The sequence below is a fragment of the Dromiciops gliroides genome, chromosome 2, assembly GCF_019393635.1.
Source record: "Dromiciops gliroides isolate mDroGli1 chromosome 2, mDroGli1.pri, whole genome shotgun sequence".
NCBI lineage: Eukaryota > Metazoa > Chordata > Mammalia > Microbiotheria > Microbiotheriidae > Dromiciops > Dromiciops gliroides.
Genome location: NC_057862.1, coordinates 122,554,327 through 122,575,408, shown reverse-complemented (window position 1 = coordinate 122,575,408; position 21,082 = coordinate 122,554,327). Strand labels below are relative to the sequence as shown.

Genomic DNA, 21,082 nt, shown 5'->3' with positions numbered 1-21,082 from the left:
TTCAGTGTCTCTTGGTGATGTGGGGAGAGATTTAAACCAGAAATCAGTTTATGTTGGTCAATAATATCAGGACTCAAGTGAGAATATTATAGCATAAACTTACCTAAAAAGCAGATCATCCTTCTACACTTAGAAAAGTGAGACCAAATGATCTTCAACATATCATTAAGCAGGACATTTAAAGCTTTGCTGTAATTTGTTTTAATGAAAAAATCCCTGATATATTTGTCGGTAAATAGTCTTTTCTCGGTTACTATCTTATATGACTGTAAACCTTAGCTTCAGTTCTTTACTCTAAGAAGTGATGATAATGCTGTTTGTTTTTAACAGTCTTTCATAATCTTCCAATTATATCTCCTGTTGATCAATGTAATGAGTGTAGACCCTCTGAATATTAAAGTATTTCGATTTTTAGCAATTACTAGCTTGTAGCTGATGACTCAAGTTGCTGTCTCTTATCAGTGCTCTGTGATGGGCAGCCTCATGCTGGCCCCAGAGTCAGAGGGACCTCAATCCAACACCTGTCCTTACTAGCAGTGTGTCTCTGAAATTGTGTTTGCTTTGGTGTCCTCTCCTAAGAAAGGCTTATGTCTAGTGTCTCCCTCATCGGCTTATTTGGGGAATCCAATGAGATAAGGCATGTAAAGTACTTTGTAAGCTTTAAAGCTCTGTACAGATGCTGCTATTCTTAGCAAGCACTGGCCGTTCTACCTTGTTTTGAGGGAGGAGGAGCACTTAACAGAAAAGGGCTAGGTTTTCTAACAGAACAGGGACTGGGTCAAATAAATGTTACTCACTTGTTTCTCTAGAAAAAGACCAAATCACCAGCTTCATAGAATTTCTGTGAAGGTGAGTTATCAATTAATGCCTGTTGAATAGCTACTAATGAGCATAATCAAATAATCTATTAGGTGCTTTGAACCCCTACAGAGAAAGGCACCATAAAAATCCAGAGTGGTTTTATTGTACTATTTGCTATTGTTGTGCTTTTGAGTTGTAAGTAATAACTTCTTTTTTTTTTTTCCTGTTATGTTTATCCTAGGCAGGGCAGCAAGGAGATGCCAACAAGACTATATGTCCCTTCAGCATTGCACTCCTACTCTCAGTAGCAAGAATACAGAGATTTGAGGAACAGGTATTTATGTGAAAGGGTGGGATTCCTTAGTACCTAGCATGTATTTAGTGAGCATTTCTCTCATTTCCTTGGGGGAACAATACTTGGAGGCACTAGTCTCTGCCATCAGTTATATGATTTGTAGCCAATCTGTGGGGTCCAGGGTGACCTTTATATGTTGCCTTCTCATGTCTTTGTTTTCTTGTGGAAGAATTAGGGGATGGAGGGAGAAGTAAAAAATAGAAATTTAAAAAAAGAGCCCCCCCCCAAAAAGACAGGACGGGAACTTTAACAGAATTTTTGAACATTTTTGTTATGCATTGATTTTTAGAGATTGCTTCTGGTTGAATAAAAATTAGTTCAGGTGGGTAGATTGGTCATAGGGATATAGGAGGAGCCTAGTGTCCTTTCTCTTCAGAATTCTTGTCTCCCAAGCACTAAAAGAGTTAGAATTAATGATTTGTAATCCCTTCTTTCAAGGGGAAGGTTTTAGGTCAAGAATTCCCAACCTGGGGTACATGAAGCTTGTCAAAAGAATACAAGGAATATTTAATAAATAACTACATGAGCCTATTAAAATTTTCAAAAAGTAGTAATGTTAGTGAAAACATTTACAGATTTAAGAGGGGATGTTCGAGGAGAGTCGGGGTGAGAAGAGGAGGGAGTGTTATAGTGCATCTGAAAAATTTGATTCATGTTGACCACAAAATCAAATGAATTAAGTTTGGATTGGGGGGGGTGTTTTTTGTTTTTTTTGGTGAGGCAATTGGGGTTAAGTGACTTTTCCAGGGTCACACAGCTAGTAAGTGTCAAGCGTCTGAGGCCAGATTTTAACTCAGGTACTCCTGATTCCAGGGCCAGTGCTCTATCCACTGCGCCACCTAGCTGCCCCGAGGTTTGGATTTGAAACAAGTTTCATATTGACCTAAAAAAAGTATTAGTTACAGTGACCCAGTAAAAGATCAGCTACTTGATCTCCACAATAACCAAAAACTCTGAATTGATTTTCAGTCACTGAATTTATAAAATTTTTGATGTGCCCTTGGAGGAGCAGATCCCATTCGTACTAAACATATTCATCAGGCTTTAATTCTGTTTATAACAACTCATCTCTGAGAATCAGAATTCTTAGTCTTGTTCTCAATGAAATCTAAAGCAAGAAAACAGTTTGGAGGCTGAACATGATATGCAACTATCTCTTTTAAAACTTATACCAAGAATAAAACAGTTGATTGACAAGGAACAGAATCAAGAATCTCCCTGACTATGTTCTGATGAACATTTAACAATGTTAACATAAGAAGATGATAGTGAGAGCTGCTATTTTTTTTGTTTGTTTGATTTCTGTTTCCTCTAATTGTATTAGGTATTTGACCTTCTGAAAACATCAATTCTCAAAAGCTTCAGGGACCTTCAGCTCCTCCACAGCTCAAAGTTTCTGCAGAACCTTGTCCCTCAAAAACCTTGTATCTCCACAATGATCCTAGAAGTGGTTAAGAATAGGTGAGTTAGTGAATAATGCTTCCCATTTGCCATTATTGCTTTGGAAAATATTGTTTTAGGTCACGTGTATGTGCCTGCTAGTATCTGAGGAAATGTGTCCATAAACAAGTATAAGCAAAATAAATACAGGGTAAATTTAGGGGATGAGGCAGTAGCAGCTGGGGCGGGGGCTCAGGAAAGGCTTTGCTTGAACAGAATTTCGAAGGAAACAGGATTTGAAGAGGTTGAGATGAGGTGACAGTGCATTCCAGCATGGGGGTACAGAGTTAGAGAAGGAAGATGTGGCATTGTGTGTGGGCAGCCACAAGAATGCCAGTTTGGTAGAGTTCAGAAAGAGAGTAGCTGATATGATACAGTTGGAAAGTTGGGACCAAGATATAAAGGGCTTTAAAACTAAACAGATGCTTATGTTTGATCCAAGAGGCAATCAGGAACCATTGGAATTTATTAAGTATGGGGAATGGCACCTGTCAAATCTGCATTTTCGGATAGTCAATTTGGCAGCTGTATCAAAGATGAGTTGGAGAGGGGAGAGACTTGAGAGCAAGGGAGACCAATTAGGAGACTTGCAGTAGTCCAGGCAAGAGGTAATAAAGGCCTGAATTAGAGCTGTGGCTTTGTGAGTAGAAAGAAGAAGATGGATGTTAGAGATAGGGAGATAGAAATTACAAGATTTAATGATTTCATTCTTGAATGGTTCCTGTCTCCCTGGGATGACTTCCCCTGAAACATTGTAGTCCATGCAATTCTACCTCTCTGTCCTCCCTTTGAAATGTGCTTTCCCAAAATTTAAGGTGCATGTCATACTATGCCCAGCTTTTCATCCCAACAAGTAATTATTGAGAATCAGATCCAGAATATACTCTCCTCTTGTTGTTTCTTCTACCTTTTGAAATAAGAAATTAACAAGAAGTTATTAGCTGCTCTTCTTTCAGATGTTTGGATAATTTATGCTCTCTGTCACTGTTCAGTGTCTCTTGTTAATCTGTTTCCCAAACTCCTCATCTATTTCCTCTTTCTAGGTGGTCTATAATGTACTGCAGTGACAAAATCACTTCTGTTTCTCTCTTTTGCCCTTCACCCAAATATTCTCTCCTGTTTCCTTCACTCTAGTTCCTGTGTTTTCTTATCTGAGTATGTCTTCTTAATGTAAAATATACCTTCACCCCTCTTTTACCTATCTTGTTTCTTTTAAATAAAATATTCCTTTCCAGAGCCAAAGTCCAGTCATGAGTTTCATCCCACCAAATCTGTGATAACCATGAGGTCAAATTTCACCACTAGTTCTTCTTGTTTTTATTGCCTAAACTTTGGGCATTTGTGTATAAACACTTGAGGCTATGAGTTTTACCACTTTTTTTTGCTTGGATTTTTTCTCCTATGAGTTTGTATACCACCTACTATTCTTCTAAATCTATATGGTATCTAATTTGGGGGATCTTCATAAGTAGTCTTCCCCTTCCTTCATCCGCTTTAGTTTAAAGCCTTTTGATTGGATTTACAAGAAACCTGTCAAAACAGCAGACTTACCAGCTTTTGTTAGATCTGCTCTATCTCTGGCCAAGAACCATCAATCCTGTATTTCAGGGTCCAGAAATCCAAATGCTCTTCTCAGATACCATCTTCCTAGCCATCATTTCACTCCCCAAATTATTTTTTTTCTCCCATAACCCTTGCCTTCGGTGGGCAAAAATGAGGAAAACACAACCTGGGCATGGTTTTTTGCCCAAGACTTCATCATCATTGGTGATATGTTTTGGCTTCCTTCTTGAAGGATCATTCGTGGGTAGCTGTTTGTGTTAAGTCTAAGAAGGTTCTCTGTCATGTCTTGGATACAAGCCCCAGAAAAGACAAGAAATTTCTTTACTGTTGTAAGGTAGCCTCCCCTGCCTTAGAACCCTTGATCAGAGAATTACCAACTTCTTCTTCTCCTGTCCCTCCCACCCCCACCCCCATGAGCTCTCATCCAGTGACTGAATGCTATATCTTGTTCTTGGGAGTGACGTAGGAGGCAAAAAAAGGGTCAACAGAAAAACCTAAGACCCAAGCTTTAATTCAGATATTAGCTCCAAAAGGGAGTTAGACCCCAGTTAATGGATAACTTATGGTTCTCATACCCACAGTGATCAGTACCCATAAAAAATGGGTCAGGTCAAATAACAATAAAGGAAATGACAAGGGTATAGAAATTCTAAAGAAAAATGATTATATTTTGAAACTAGCCATGAGAATCAGAAAGAGACATGCGCAGAAAAGGCCAAATTTGTCCCCAGATTCACCTTATGACGTGTAAACCCCCAAAACATACCTCCACAGAAAAAGGTACCCACCTCAGGGGTTGGCTTAGGACCCCAGGAACTCCAAATTAGGATAAGCCCTCCCCTGTAATACCCCTAGGTGGAGATTATTATCATGAGACTGATAATCAATTTATCCATACTAGAAATATAACTGTCTTTCCTTTCCTAATCGAGAGATACCTTTCCACTATTCTGGTTCTCTCCCTGTTGTCACTCACAGTATTGCAATAAAACTTGGGAAACTGATTCACTGAGTCTTGTAATTCTTTTGGGATGACTCACTATTAATTTGATCCAAATTCCATCCCACATCAGGAGAACAAGTAGCTTTTTCAGAACATCTAGCTTTATCTTGTTTAGGAAGAACCTCAGATGTTTTTAAACTCTAATTATACAGATGATCTTTTCATCCTCTTTTTCTGCTGTATGATACTCTTTTATCCTCTTTCATCCTGATGAAGGTCAGCTCCCTTGCTTTACCTCCAAATTCTTTTTTCCTTTTGAAATCTTGCTTCTGTTTCCTTTAAGAACCCTTTATCCGGGGGCGGCTAGATGGCGCAGTGAATAAAGCACTGGCCCTGGATTCAGGAGTACCTGAGTTCAAATCTGGCCTCAGATACTTGACACTTACTAGCTGTGTGACCCTGGGAAAGTCACTTAACCCCCATTGCCCTGCAAAAAAAAAAAAAATACTAGGGAAAAAAAGAACCCTTTATCCTTCCTCTGTGGGAAGGCATTCTTCTGGTCCCTTCATCTTCTCTGGGAAGATCATCCTACACTTAGATCACAGATAAAGTCGCCTGATCACTTGACTGTAGTACAGATGTCAGTATTGCATACTTGATGCAAGTCACTGCCCAATTCTGCTACTCTCCATGATGGTTGAGATTTGGGGGCTCTTTTCTTAAAAATACTTGTGAGTAAAAAAAAAAATACTTGTGAGTATTTTTATCTCAACCGTAAGCACCGTATTAAAACTTTTTATAGTTTACTTTTTTTTTTTTTGTCGAGGCAGTGGGGGTTAAGTGACTTGCCCAGGGTCACACAGCTAGTAAGTGTCAAGTGTCTGAGGCTGGATTTGAACACAGGAGCTTCTGAAGGCCAGTGCTTTATCTACTGCACCACCTAGCTGCCCCCTATAGTTTACTTTTTATAACTAATTTACCCCCACTCACCTCCACACTATCAATTTACTTAACTCTGTTTTACTTAACTTTTCTTACTTTGTCTTGTTTGATCTTGCCAGTTACCTACTTCTTATCTTTCTTTAGTCTCTCCAGGTTCCACTCCCTAATTCTCCATTATCCTCTTTAATCCTTTTATAGCTTTCTTAACTGTCCTTGATCCTACTTCTCTTTCAACTTGGTAGAATCTGTACCTGGGCTGAAAATTATTCTCCTTCAAATTTTCTTCAGTTTATAAACAATTTTGCCAGATTTTTCCTCACTAAATATAACTTCTTTCTTTACTTGTCCAAATCCCTCCAAGTCACTTATGATTTCCTTCTCCTAATTCAATTCAAAGCCCTCTCTCTTTTCTCACTCTTATTACAACCTTTTCCCACAGAAGTTGAGATTTTTTCTCAGATCTCTTTAAGGTTTATGCTTACTAGTGATGTTACTGCATCAAAGGGTATGCAATTTAGTGACCTTTCTTGCCTTTTGTCATGATTTTTTGGGGGGTATGATTCCAAATTGTTTTCCAAAATGGTCAGAACAATTTGTAGCTTGACTAATAGGGTATAAGTATGCCTGTACTTCCATAGATCCTTCAATAATTGCCATTTTCCTCTTTTACCATTTTTGCCAATTTGATGAATATGACCTCAGAGTTATTTTAATTTGCATTTTTCTAATGAATGATTTGGAGAATTTTTTCATTTGGTTTTTGATAGTTTGCAATTCTTTTGAAAACTGCCTGCTCATATCCTTTTACCACTTATCTATTGGAAAATGACTAGTTTTATATTTTTATCAATTCCTTATATATTTCAGATATTAGACTATTATCAAAGAAGTTTGTTGTAGTTTTTTCCCCAGTTGTTTTTCTTCTTATTCTAGCTGTATTGATTTTGCTTGTGCAAAAAGTCTTTCAATTTTATGTAGTCACATATTGCTTTGCCTGGCATTCTATCTCATACTATTCTGATACTCAGTGCTTCAGTAAAACTGGACCACTGACCAGTGACCATGTCTAAGGTTTTCCCACCTCCATGAGTCTGGTATTACTCTTCTTCATGTATAGAGTCTTCTTTGCTTGTTGAATTCCTATCTGTCGTTTAAAGTTTAACTCCAGTGCCATCTCCTTCATGAAGTCTTTGCTGATTCCTGGGCAGTATTAATCTTCCCCATGGACTTTGTGTAGCATTTTTATCTATAGTATTATTGTTTACTATAGTTATGTATGGCTTATCCCTTTGCTATACTGCAAACTTCCATGGGGGCAGGGAGCATTTCATGAACTTTAGTTCCATTTCTAAATTTTATATCTCTCCAGTGCCTAGCATAATTATTCTGTACACCAAAGCTTCTTGAACTGTGGGTTGCGACCCTATATGGAGTCGAGTACCTGAATGTGGAGGTCGCAAAAAAATTTAACAGTGGTAGAAAGTTATGTATGTATACCTATTTTATATACCCAGAGTTTCATAAAAAATTTCTTGGGGGAAAAGGCGTTGTGAGTGGAAAAAATTTAAGAAGCCCTGCTGTACACAATGGATGTTTAATACGTATTTGTTGAATTGAATTAATAACACTGTCCTTTTTAACTAATATTTGTTCCATTAGTGTTCACAGCTGGGATCATGTCACTCAGGGCCTGGTAGAACTTGGTTTCATTCTAATGGACTCATATGGACCAAAGAAGATACCTGGAGGAAAAACTACTGAAACCAGCTTAGTTCCTTCCAAAACACCATCTCAACAAGCCTGCAGACTGGGAGCTAATATTCTCTTGGAAACTTTTAAGGTGAGACTACCAATTAACCTCTGTTTCAGTTGGTGGAAAACATCTTAATTCAACATATTTCTCAGTAATAATAAAGCAAAATGTTCTAAACAAGGAATATCTGTGCTCTGGAACTTGAGGTGAAAAATACATAAAGATGTACTTTCAGCCTGGGGAGAACAGGAAATTGTATTGTTTTAGAATATTATCAGTCTTTTAGTAACAACCTGATGGATCCTTAGTATCTAGCAATCCAGTTTGGTGGGATTTTCTTTTTAAAAAGAAAAAGAAAGAAACTTTGATTTACCATGTCTTTAGCTTATTTCACTAATTTCCACTTTCTATCTAGCCTTTCCTCAGAAATTTGAACTTAAAATCTTTTATACTATTTTTGTACTCTTCCCTCAAATGGTCATCTATTTCTGGACTCTTATACTACTTCTTTTGCATACAGATATTATTTTAGGTCATTTGAAACATGATAATTCTCAGAATTATGGTTAATTGCTGTTTTTGAATGTCCAAAGTTTACAGTTTTAACTTTTAAACACAACAAACAACTTATAAACAACAACTGAATCTTTTAAAAGACCATATAAGATTTAAAACATAAAAGCTTATTTTCTTTAAAATTTGAAATGTTAAGGTATGTCATATTGAGGCATAAGTTATTTTATCTTGCTAATGATTCTACTGATTCATTTTAGCTTATAAATTAGTCACATTTCCACTACTCCAAGAACTGAAATAAATTGGCATACCACAAAAGAACAGGATACAAATAAGAATCTTTACCAAAATGAAGCTAGACTTTCTAGGAGCTACTGCAATAAGCCACTGCCAATCTAGATGTGACATTGCTACCTCCTAGGAATTGGAGAAAGCTAATGATTTTCATGGTTGATAAAATTGTCATAGGCTTGTATGATATCTGTTTGGGGGTGGGGAGAGAGAGAGTGTGTTTAATACAGTCTTAAGTACTACTAAGACTTACTGATTTCTGGTTTAGGACTTTTCACTTGGCATTATTCTCTTTATTATTTTTATACTTAGGTTAACAAATTTATCCCTGTCTTTCGCTAATTACTTATATTGGTGAGAGTTCTCTAGTTTTGTGTTTTAAGATGATCCAGGCTTTATCCTGATTTGTCTTTCATGTCAATGGTCAAATTCTACTCACATAAAAAATGACAAAATATATTTGTATAGCATTTTATAGTCTTGAAAAACATTTTACCTACATTTGAGTCTCAAAGCAACCCTGTGAGGTATAGATAGCACAACTGTTATTACCCTTATTTTACAGATAAAGATCAGGCTTAGGTGAAGTGACTTTCCCCAAGTCACACAGTCAGAAAGTGACAGAATTTACATTCAGGTCTTCAGATTACAAATCCAGTGCTTTTTATACTCTACCATGCTGCTGCTTCTATACCTTGAACTGCTTTAGTCTTTCAAACATTCTGGTGTAGTGACGGTTGTATATATGCACCAGTAATGTTCAGTTAGCCCTTTGGTGAAGAATGGTAAAAAGGGTCTGTAATATAAAAATGTGAGTTATTGTCTCCTTGAAGAGGTTTCAGTACCTGGGGAAAGTCTCCATTTAGTTCTTCTGTTCTTTCCAGATCCATGAGATGATCAGAAAAGAGATTGTCGAGCAGGTCCTCAACAGGGTTGTTTCCAAGGCATCCTCTCCCATCAGTCATTTCTTAGGTAATGAGTCAGAAAGAGTTGGCAACTCTGGAAATTTCCTGAAATGTTTTCACTGATCTGCAGAAAACTTGAGCAGCCAGTAAAATGGAACTTTGGGATTAGGTATTATATCTGTAAAGTTCAAAAGAAACAAGAGGACAGTTGTTATATTTTTGTGTATTATTCTACTTTTACTATGTTTATAAAAGTTTTACCAAGAGCTAAAATGACATACATTTGATGCATGGCACTCTTTTTGTTTAAAAACTTGTCCTATTTTTCTCCTTCCTTTCACTACCAAAATTCTCACCAAGTCAAATTCATCAGTCTTCCAGAAACCAGTTTATACGTTGCAAATAATCTTTTAGTGTTTTAATTTTCATTAGGGGTAGATAGGTGGTACAATGGATAGAGCACTGATCCCAGACTCAGGAAGACCCAAGTTCAAATCTGGTCTCTGACACTTACTAGCTGTATAAGCCTGGACAAATCACTTAACCCTGTTTGCCTCAGTTTCCTCATCTGTAAAATGAGCTGGAGAAGGAAATGCCAAACCAATCCAGTGTCTTTGCCAAGAAAACCCCAAATAGGGTCACAGAGTGTCAGACATGACTGAACTGACTGAACAACAACAACAAACAAAACTCCTTACCTTCAGTCTCTTGTCTACTCCAGTTCATTTTGAACACTAACATTAGACTAATTTTGCAAAGTTTCATTTTCATTGTGTTTTTTCCCTTCTTAAAAACCTTCAGGGGCCTCCTGTTGCCTGCAGAATAAAACTTAAACTTTTTAACCTGTAATCAAAAGCGTTTGCCAGTTCTTTCAGTTGGTCTTCAAATATCATGAATTCAAGACTCTTCAACATATGCTTGTCCCTTCTATGTCCCAAACAAACAAAAAACAGTGTCTCCCTAAAGTGAACAACAGTACTGCAAATGAGTCTGAGCAGAGCAAAGTACAAGACTTTTACCTAGTCCTGGACATGAGACCTTAGAGTAGCCTTAAATTACATTAGCTTTCTTGACTTCCATTGATTCAAACAGCACTTGCAATCCAAGCCCCTATTCCTTTTCAGATAAACCAACTACCCACCTTTAAGACTTTTGAAAAAAGATAGTGAAGGAAAAGACAAAATAAACTTTTCTCTTTCCTATATATTGTTTCCTTTTAGTCCCAGTCAAATTGCAATGTTTGTGATCTTACAGTTATCTTGGGTGACTGACCAAAGATTCTGTTTTTCAGATCTGCTATCGAATATCGTCACATATGCACCTTTGGTTCTTCAGAGTTGTTCTTCAAAAGTCACTGAAGCCTTTGACTATTTGTCCTTTCTTCCCCTTCACACTGTGCAAGGCCTGCTCAAGGCAGTGCAGGTGAGGCCCCTTCAGTCCACAGGGAACTTGGGAAAGCTTGTCTATTTAGTCATAAATAAGTACAAGAGAAAATTTCTCTGCTGTATTCTAAAAACCTAAGATTTTTAATTAGGAAGAACTATAGTCTATATCTCTGTTCTTCTCAACGAACTTCTATTTCATCTCCTTCAGCATATTTTAGAATCAATGATATTGATCTTGGAAAACTATTGATTGTGGAACCTTGACTGTGAGTTTCAAAGCTAGTTTTTTGTACAGCATTTTAAAGGATCCTATTTCCTTATTGTCATACTTGGCATGACTCTTTTTGGTCTAACAGTCAAAGAAAACACTGATCATAAAACAATAATATTAACATAACCTAAATGTAGGGACCGAAACTTCATGCAGACTGGTAACTATATCCAACAGAAATCAAGCTAAGCTTAACTTATGCTCAATAACTTTTCTGTTTTCATCCACTGATTTTTTTCTTCCCTTTTAGCCCCTTTTAAAAGTGAGCATGTCGATGAGAGATTCCCTAATACTTGTCCTCCGAAAAGCCATGTTTGCCAAGTGAGTAACCTTTGGGAACCTAGGGAGAAAAATTTTCCATTATTAGAATAAGTCTGAGATTCTTCTTTTACCATTTCCCACTTCAACCTATGGGCAACATTCTTTGAAAGTTCTACATATCTATCTATACACGTGTATGCATATATATGTACAAATATATTCCTTACAGATATTCCAGTTATCATTTCATTGTTTGCTCCCTAAACAGTCTTGTTCGTATATCCTGAATCATTTTGTCAGAAATTATAAAAGGAAATACAGATGTTATCATGAGTTTAAATAGCCAACTTAAAAAATCAACTCTATTTGAGGGGCAGCTAGATGGCGCAGTGGATAGAGCACCGGCCTTGGATTCAGGAGTACCTGAGTTCAAATCCGGCCTCAGACACTTAACACTTACTAGCTGTGTGACCCTGGGCAAGTTACTTAACCCCCATTGCCTTACTAAAAAAAAAAAAAAAAAATCAACTCTATTTGAAACCAGTACTTATTTTGGGCAACTTTAGGTATCTAAATTCAATTTGTATTCTTCTATGCATGCTTGCTCATATAAATTCTCTATTTGTATTGAATAGATTTAGATTTTTCTCAGAAAACTATTTGCAATAAAGTTGGTGTCCATTTGTTGATTTTCTTTTTTTTTTTTATTTCTTGAGCCAGTCAGCTTGATGCCCGAAAATCTGCTGTTGCTGGGTTTTTGCTCTTATTGAAGAATTTCAAGGTTCTGGGCAGCTTGTCGTCATCTCAGTGCAGTCAGAGTATTGGTGCCACTCAGGTAAGGATAACTCACAATAACTAGCAGGAAGGATATTTCAGCAACTTTCTTTCCTTTTTAATCCAGATCTTGAAGCCTCAATGATCTGGTGGATTAGCCCCAAAAGAAACCCCAAGAGTTCTTAATTTTGTGATTTGCTCTCTAAAGATGATCCAAGGGCTTTACTGCTTTGAGCTCATCCATTTGACAGATTTAGGCGGCCTTCCCCCCCATCCCCCATCCATATTGAACACTCAGGATTTGAGTGTGAATTAAGAACCATATTCTCTCCCCCCCATAGATTATAAGGTTTGGGGGGCTTTTTGTTTTGTCTTTGTATCCCCTGTGCCTAGCACAGAGCCTTACACTTAGTAAGTAGATGCTTAATAAATACTAGTTGAATTGAATTGAATTTCTACTCTATGCAAAGCCCTTCATCAGATACTGGGCCAGGTCAGTAGTTAAGTACAATGAACTCCCTTGCCTCAAAGTTTATTTACTAGCGGCCTATGGTATATATGCAAATAATGGTTATACAAAATGATGCATTTCACATATATTGAAAGAGATGCAGTGTTAATGCTATTCAAGGTCAGGGGAAAAGGATTGTCACTGTGGGAAAAAGAGGAATTAGTGAAGGCTTCGTGAAGAGATGGTATTTGAGATGGATATGATTTCAATAGTAAGTAATGGATCTTGGGAAAGGAAGGATATTCCATATATAAGGAATAGTGGTCAAAGGAATAGGGACAGTATAGTGGGAACAGTCCACTTTGATTGGAGCATAGCAGATGTATAAGGGAGCAGGATGAAATAATTTTGAAGCAGAATGGTGCCAGATTGTGGAGGGCCTTAAATTCCAGCCTGGGGTTTTAAATTTTACTCAGGCAACAGAGAGCTACTGAAGATTTTTTGAGCAGAGGTGTGGCATGAGCACAAAAAAAATTAATCTGGCAGCAATGTCAAGCATAAATTGGAGGGGAAGAAAATGGAAATGGGAAGATCTTTTATGAGGTTATTAAATAGGTCAGGAAGGTGATAGATAGTTAAGGGCTTAGATCAGGGTGGTGACTATGAGAATAGAGAGGAAGGGATATCAGTGGATGGAGATTGTAGAAATATAGATGACACACCTTGAGAATTGATTGGATATGGGGAATAAGGAAATAGGAAAAGTCAAAGAGGTTTCTGTCATACTTGACTAGATGATGGATGATACCATCGCTAGGAACAGGGAAGTCAAAAAGGAAAGCAGGTTTAGGGAAAAAAGTTTTGCTTTGGACATGATGAGTTTGAAGTATCAATGAGACAGACATGTGAAGGTACTTGTGGGCAATTAGAGTTGAAGGTCTGGTGCTCTAAATAGAAGTTGAGGCTGGGCTGGGTCATTTGGGAATCTGTGTGGAAATTATATTTGAAACCATCCAAGTGACTGAACTCACTAAGGAGGAGAGAATATAGAAGAATAAGAGAAGAAAACTAAGGGCAGCACTAATATTAAGGGATCATGAAAAGGAAGAGGTCAGTGAGAGATATTTTTCTTGATTTCTAAGAGACTTATTCTAAGACGTAATAAGCAACATACTTTAGGAGTCATGTTCATTCTTTCAGTTCACTAAAGTACCATTTAGTATTGTGTTATTACAGTCTCTCTTGGCATGCAACGGTTAATCTGACTTCCTAAACACATTATTTGCTGCCAAGGAGTAACTGGGTTGGGAGGAGAACAGTGTTCATCGAGTTAATTTTGGTAAACATGCTCCATTTCATCCTCTGATGAAAGATTTAGTTTCTAGATCCTGGCCTCTAAGCAGTTTGAGGAGAAGCAGCTGCTCAGCCCTGGCACATTCACTACTTCCTATAGTACTCTCTGTGTTTATTGTTCAAATGATTGCATTTGGCAAGCAAGGAGAGCTAGGTTTGAATTTCTTGCATAGGAACATCTACACATTTTCCTTCTTGTCCCTGTTGCCTTGATAAAACAGGATGGGCATAAATCAGTCTCTTTCCTTTTTAGGTCCATGTGGATGTTCACAGCCGTTACAATTCTGTAGCCAATGAGGCTTTCTGTCTCGAGATCTTAGATAGTCTGCGGAGATGCTTAGGTCAACAAGCTGATGTACGGCTCATGCTTTATGAGGTAAATAGATTTAATGATGGGGCTCAGATTTTTCCCTTGCCTGATAAACTTGTTTAGCTATAATCTACCCCAGGGAATTTCAGAAAGGTTGATGGAAAGATCATTGACATTCCTAATTAGGTCCTCAGAACCTGGATGGGTGCTTGGGATGAAGTACAGAGAATGTACCAAAGGGAAAGGAACAGGAATCAACAATTGGTAGTGGTGGAGATGGAGGTAGAGACTGAAAGCCAAGGGATATTTATTTTGAAGGTTAAAGAAATGCTGACTGTGATAGGGAAATGCACCCCAGTGAAAGAAGTGTTCTTATGCTTAAGCCTGAATTTGGAAACTGTGGCTACAGTGAATCAGCTTTGTTTTTGCAGTCATTTGGCCTGTGGTCTCTGTATGTTCACTATCTGTTCATTGGAGTGTAAGGGGTGTTCAGGGAGGACTTGCCCAGCCCTTTTTAGACCTGCCCATCCACCTTTGGTGTCTACCTGGCAGCCAGCTCTTCCCCATGGCTCCAAGAAGTTACACCATGAACAGCAGCCACACCCTGGTAAATCATCTTGGCAGATGGGCTAAACCAGATTGAGGGTAACCGACAGGCCTCAAACTGTCGGTGTTAGGAGGGGTCTACCCCAAGCATGTGAAGACGTCCCCCAGTGGAATGGGCCGATGAGAACAATTTGGTCCAATGACTATGAAGGTGACTAAAGCAGGTGATGTGGATCTTGGTCAGACAATGAAGATACCAAGGTCATCTGCTGCATCCCAGGCCATCACCAGTCATCCTGACTTTTTCTTGCCACTGGACTGCAGTGACTGGAAGAGAGAATGAGGCTGACAACTTTGTGCAACTCTCCCTTACTTAAATCCAATTTACCCACAAGTTAAGGTGTCACCCTGTGATGTCATTGCTCTTTGAAAAAAAGGACAAACAACTTTTGTGTATCAGAGTCCAACATTAGGCAAAGGGGTTTCTCCAACTTCCTCTAAAGCCTAACTTCTTAAACTGGGTTGCAACCCCATATGGGGTCGCATAACTGAATGTGGGGTTTGCAGAAAATTTGGCAACAGTAAAAGGTTATGCATACCTATTTTATATACCAGGGTCACATAAACATTTCTTGGGTGAAAAGGGGTCTTGAGTGGAAAAAGTTTAAGAAGCTCTGCTCTAAAGGATAATATTAGGGGTACCAGAGAGAATATACTTAGCACACTTCAAGCTTCTCAGAGAAACAATGTTATGTTAAACTATTAGCTTAGTCATTAGTTAGCTTTGTGATGGAAGTTCATGTGTTCCCTGTTTGACTTCCTTCAGGGTTTTTATGATGTCCTTCGAAGGAACTCTCAGCTTGCTAATTCAGTAATGAACACTCTACTCACTCAGGTAAAGTATGTTCGGTGAATCAAAAGCAGATACTTAAAGGAAATTATTCAAATGGATTGACCTTTATAGGCTTTGCAAAGCCCAAAATATCAACTTCCAATTAGTTCATCGCAGCCCCGTGTTTTCTGGTATCCTAGATGTACAATAATGTCCTGAGTTTCCCTTCTCCCACCAACTATTGCAATATGGTGATGGCTACCACATTACAAGCATCTAACTAACAATCATTGCATTCAGATCTCAAATTATCTTAAATCCAAAAGCTCTGAAGTTCCTTTTATAAGTAAATAGTACATCAGGATTGAGTGGAAAACTACTTGGGCAAGAAAAAAACCATTTCATTTAACAAGAGAAGTAGCAGAATGATATAGTGAGAAAAGAGCTGGTCTGGGAGTCAAGCAACCTGAGTTTGGTCCTCGGTCTGTCATCTAGTCCCTCTATGACCTTGACCAAATCATTTAATCTCAATGTTAGGCTATGACTTTAAATTTCCAAAGTCTAAGAATTTTCTGAAATGGACTGAATTTGAAATTTTACTTTGGAAACTCAGTTGATTTTTAAACTTGTTACTTTGTTTATAGCAGAGTTATTGAATTATTCAGATTCTGACCAACAAAACAGTGATAGCTTGCAAGCATGATAGAGTTAGCATTTAGGTTCTCAGAGTAAATAGACTCTGAGTTGGACTGGACCATAGAGATCTTGCATCTCTTACCATGACTTTCTTATGACAGGTTGGTCAGCCTCTTTTTGTCCTAGATATTTTGGTAAATTTACATTCTGAACCTCACTTTCTTTCTCTGTAAAGTAAGGGGTTTAGACAAGATGACTCTGAGGTCCAGGCTCTAAGTCTGCTGTACTGAGGGGGAAATCCCCATCTATCTTTTAGAAGGGATTCTTAACTGAGGGCTCTTCGAACTGTAAAAAAAACAAAAATTATTAACTATTCTAATAATTGGTTTCCTTGGTAATCCTCTGTCATTTTATGTATTTCTCCCTTAGTAAAGATCATAAACCTCTATAAGAACCAGAGCTTTTTAACTGACTTTGTGTAACAACCAACCTGATTCCATATATATCTGAAAATTTAACAATGTTTGTTAATGACGATGTCATTAGTCGATGTTAAACACCTATATTGTTAGCTTGACTATTAGTATTACTATATTATTATATTATGGTATTATTACTGTAAGTTACAGTATTGTTTTTTTCTGCTAAGCAGTTAAAACAGTATTATGAACCAAAAGGGGACCTGCTACCTCCTTTGAAACTAGAAGCATGTATTCTAGCCCAGGGAGATCAGATCTTTCTTCAGGAGCCTCTGGTAAGATCTTTATTGCTTTTTTTTTTTTTAGCGTGGTTTTTCTTCCCCAGTTAACAAATATGAATTTTTTCTCTCATTTTAATGCCCTGCATATTAAAAAACAAAATAAAACAAAACCTGGTTTTTAAAAACGCAGAGTCAAATGACACAGATTCCTGCATTGGCCCTGTCTAAAAATATGTCTCATTCTGCTTTCTCAGTCTCTTACTTCTCTATCAGGAGGTGGGTCATATACTTCATCACCAACCCTCTGGAATCATAGTCATTGCATTGATCAGAGTACCTAAGTCTTTCAAAATTGTTTGTCTTAACAGGATTCTTTATTACTTTTTGCCACCATTGTTTTCATTGTTAAGCCCAGGATAATGTGTCAATCAAGGACTCATTTTCCTACAAATTTTCACCATAGTACTCCTAGGTCATGTTTATTCTTGCCTCTGGTGTTCTTTCTTCCTCCTCGCATCAGCAAGATGTTGTCACTTATGGACATCTCTAGCAGTAACTTAACAATACAAGATTCTCCCAGTGCCCTCCATAATTGGGTCTCTATAATTGAGGAGCTCTTGACTGGTGGTAGGGTACTTGGGATCAGGACAGGCCAAGTCTTCTACTTTATCCTCTAGCTATTTAGAATTCCTACTTAGAAAAACAGCCTTGGAACTTTGTTGGTAAAGGGACAACAGAGGTTGGTTTTATGTACTCACTCTCATCCTAGCTTTCCTAGGTGCTCAGCATATCCATGGAGATCAGGAGTCGAGATAAAAGCTGAAACAAGCCCTCCAGAAGTTGTCTCAAGCCTACTGAAAGACATATCTGCTTGGCTTCTTACTCTATATTGAGAATCTTTCCTAATGTACTCCAAGTTGTCCTGGATCTGGAACCAGCTTCCTAGTATTGATCTTTCAAGATCTATCTTGGGGGGCAGCTAGGTGGTGCAGTTGATAAAGCACCGGCCTTGGATTCAGAACGACCTGAGTTCAAATTTGGCCTCAGACTCTTGATAATTACTAGCTGTGTGATCCTGGACAAGTCACTTAACCCTCATTGCTCTGCAAAAAAACAAAACAAAACAAAAACTCTGTCTTGACCTAAATCTGTGTCCATAGAATGAAAAATACAGCTCTAGGAACTAAGGGAAGAGATTATGTATCAGTGTAGCAAGCCACAGAGGACATTTAATATTGCACTATGGTTCCTTTGTATTCATATCACGACTGAAATCATAGGGTTTGGATTCCAATACTGGGTATAACAGAAACACTATGTGATGTCTATTTAAATGTCTTTGCTTAAAAATCCAAAAATTCACTTAGATTTTACACACTTTTAGGTGTGGATGCTAATGAATAATTTGCTTTAACCCTAGCCTGGTAACACCCAGGAATTAGATTGAATGGTTTTTTCTTTTCCTGCAGGCTCACTTGTTGTGCTGTATCCAGCATTGTTTGGCATGGTACAGTAATAAAATAACATCCTTAGAGGAGGAGGAAGAGGAGGAAGAAGGATTCCAGCAAGACTTAGAAGACATGTTAGAGTCAATTACCAGTCGTATGATCAAGAGTGAGCTAGAGGACTTTGAGTTGGTAATTGATCTTTTTCCAGGAGTACTGTGACTTGGGTGATGGAAATGTTCAGCAATTTACTAATTTATTCAATTTTTTCTTTCAGGATAAATCAGCAGATTTCTCTCAGGCCACTAGTGTTGGCATCAAGAATAATATCTATGCTCTTCTAGTGATGGGAGTGTGTGAGGTCCTGATCGAATATAATTTCAATATTGGCAATTTCAGGTAAAGAACAACTATGCCTATCTATTTATTATTATTATTATTTTTTGTGAGACAATTGGGGTTAAGTGACTTACCTGGGGTCACACAGCTAGTAAGTGTAAAGTGTCTGAGGCAGGATTTGAACTCAGGTCCTTCTGAATCCAGGGCCAGTGCTTTATCCACTGCGCTACCTAGCTGCCCCCATTTATTGTTAATAGGGCATGTTGATAAATAAAAGATCTTAATTTTTGGTATCTATTGAACTCTATCAACAGCACTCATTCTGTAAACCACAGAATGTATATGTATCTTTTTCTGATAGGTTCACAATTTAAAAATTTTCACTTTAGTTCTTCATACCATGGAGCAATAAAGTGCACCAAATGGGTATGTGAATGTGTAGTTTCCCCTCATAAGCTGGTGATAGGCTCCCCAAGTCCTGAATTGAAGAGTGTCCTTTGGTTTTAATGGAGGGATTTTGGTTTCTTTTAGTACTGTATCCCAGGCAAGATTTATGTGACTTACGGGTAGTTTTGCTGTCTAATGAAAATTAAAACATAGTATCATTGGTCTTATCATATGGTCATACTATGGTAGAAAATTACTGTGGCCTTTACAGCCTTATTTCTGTAAGTGCACGCAGGGATAAAACATAGTAGCTTATGATTACCATTACTGCTTTTTCCCTTCCTACAGTAAAAATAAGTTTGAGGAGGTTCTGAGCCTGTTTAAGTGTTATAGCAGACTCTCTGATATCCTCAAGGAGAAAGCTGGGAAAGGCAAGTCTACAATGGCTAACAAAACAGTCCGTAGTTTCCTGTCCATGAAATTTGTGTCTACTCTGCTTGTGGCTCTATTCAGGTAAAGATCTCTCAATGTTATTATCTGGGAGAGTTGTTGGGTGTTAATTTGTTTTTATATAGGTTCTAAATTCTGTGAGTTTGACAGCAGTCCCCCAAAAGAGCAGCGTAATTTTTATAAATGTGTCAGTATATATGAAGCAACAGAATTTCTTAATATGCTCATAGCTCTATGGAGGAGAAGCACTCCTGCTCTTGCTTAGATTCACCAATATGTCCCAAATCAACACCAGCATCTCTGCCAGTTCCCCACATTTCTTATTTGTTGTGTACGCAACTCAGTTATATCACCTTTTACTTTGTGGAAGACAGTACCAGATAAACCCTAATGAAATAATAGAAATTGAAATCAGACACCTCAGGAAGATTAAAAAAAAAAGTATGAGATAATGTAGGTATGAATTCCAACCAAGACCATAGTCAAAGGCTGTTATATAGTGGGAATAGAACTTGTTAAGTCGGAAAAAACCCTGGTCTCTTAAGAGTCTAGAAACCTGGGTTCAGGTCTCATCTCTGCCTTTAATCCTCTAAGGTCCTTAGTTTCCTTAGCTATAAAATAAAGGCATATTACCAAATGACTTCTAAAAGCCTTTCTAATATTGACATTCTAAAATGCAAATGCTATTAAAAAAAAACAATTAAAAGACCTACATGAGATGTTGCAAAGTGAAATGTGAAATGTACTGTATACAAAATAACAATATTGTAAGGTGATCTGGTGTGAATGACTTGGTTCTTTTCAGCAATGCAATGATTCAAGACCACTCCGAAGGTCTTATGAAAAATGTAATCCATCTACAGAGAGAGAACTGATGGTATCTGAATACAGATTGAAGCATAATTTTTTTGTTAGTTCCTTTATCTGACATTTTGTTTTTGTCTTTTTTCTTTCACAATCTGACTAATGTGAAACTGTTTTGCATGACTGCTCATGTATACCTTATATTGAATTGCTTGAGTTCCTGTTGGGGGAAGGGAGGGAGGAAGAAAATTTGGAACACAAAGTTTTAAAAAAATTGATGTCAAAATTTGTGTTTTACATGTAATTTGGGAAAATAAAATTCTAAATATTGAAAAAGAAAAAAAAGAAAAAACAATTCAAGTGATAAAACGTATAACAGAAGAAGGGAAAAGGAAAGTATGACAAAAGCCTGCATGGCTGATAAAAGAACTAGAAAGCAGGGGGCAGCTAGGTGGAGCAGTGGATAAAGCACCGGCCCTGGATTCAGGAGTACCTGAGTTCAAATCCGGCCTCAGACACTTGACACTTACTAGCTGTGTGACCCTGGGCAAGTCACTTAACCCCCATTGCCCCACAAAAAAAAAAAAAAAAAAGAACTAGAAAGCAGATCAAGACAAATTTTAAAGAGC

At 37.7% G+C, this 21,082-nt stretch overlaps 1 protein-coding gene across 1 annotated transcript in view; it reads left to right on the top strand.

Annotated features, from left to right (window-relative positions):
- FANCI (FA complementation group I) overlaps positions 1 to 21,082 on the top strand; it is a 59,845-nt gene that overhangs the window by 16,830 nt on the left and 21,933 nt on the right. Inside the window, exons 11-23 of the mRNA XM_043982972.1 lie at positions 1,043 to 1,135; positions 2,481 to 2,617; positions 7,704 to 7,884; positions 9,489 to 9,576; positions 10,801 to 10,931; positions 11,416 to 11,486; positions 12,147 to 12,261; positions 14,258 to 14,380; positions 15,687 to 15,755; positions 16,981 to 17,082; positions 18,498 to 18,665; positions 18,751 to 18,872; positions 19,548 to 19,712. Coding sequence (XP_043838907.1) covers positions 1,043 to 1,135; positions 2,481 to 2,617; positions 7,704 to 7,884; positions 9,489 to 9,576; positions 10,801 to 10,931; positions 11,416 to 11,486; positions 12,147 to 12,261; positions 14,258 to 14,380; positions 15,687 to 15,755; positions 16,981 to 17,082; positions 18,498 to 18,665; positions 18,751 to 18,872; positions 19,548 to 19,712 — 1,565 coding nt within the window. The remainder of the gene's footprint in view (positions 1 to 1,042; positions 1,136 to 2,480; positions 2,618 to 7,703; positions 7,885 to 9,488; positions 9,577 to 10,800; positions 10,932 to 11,415; positions 11,487 to 12,146; positions 12,262 to 14,257; positions 14,381 to 15,686; positions 15,756 to 16,980; positions 17,083 to 18,497; positions 18,666 to 18,750; positions 18,873 to 19,547; positions 19,713 to 21,082) is intronic.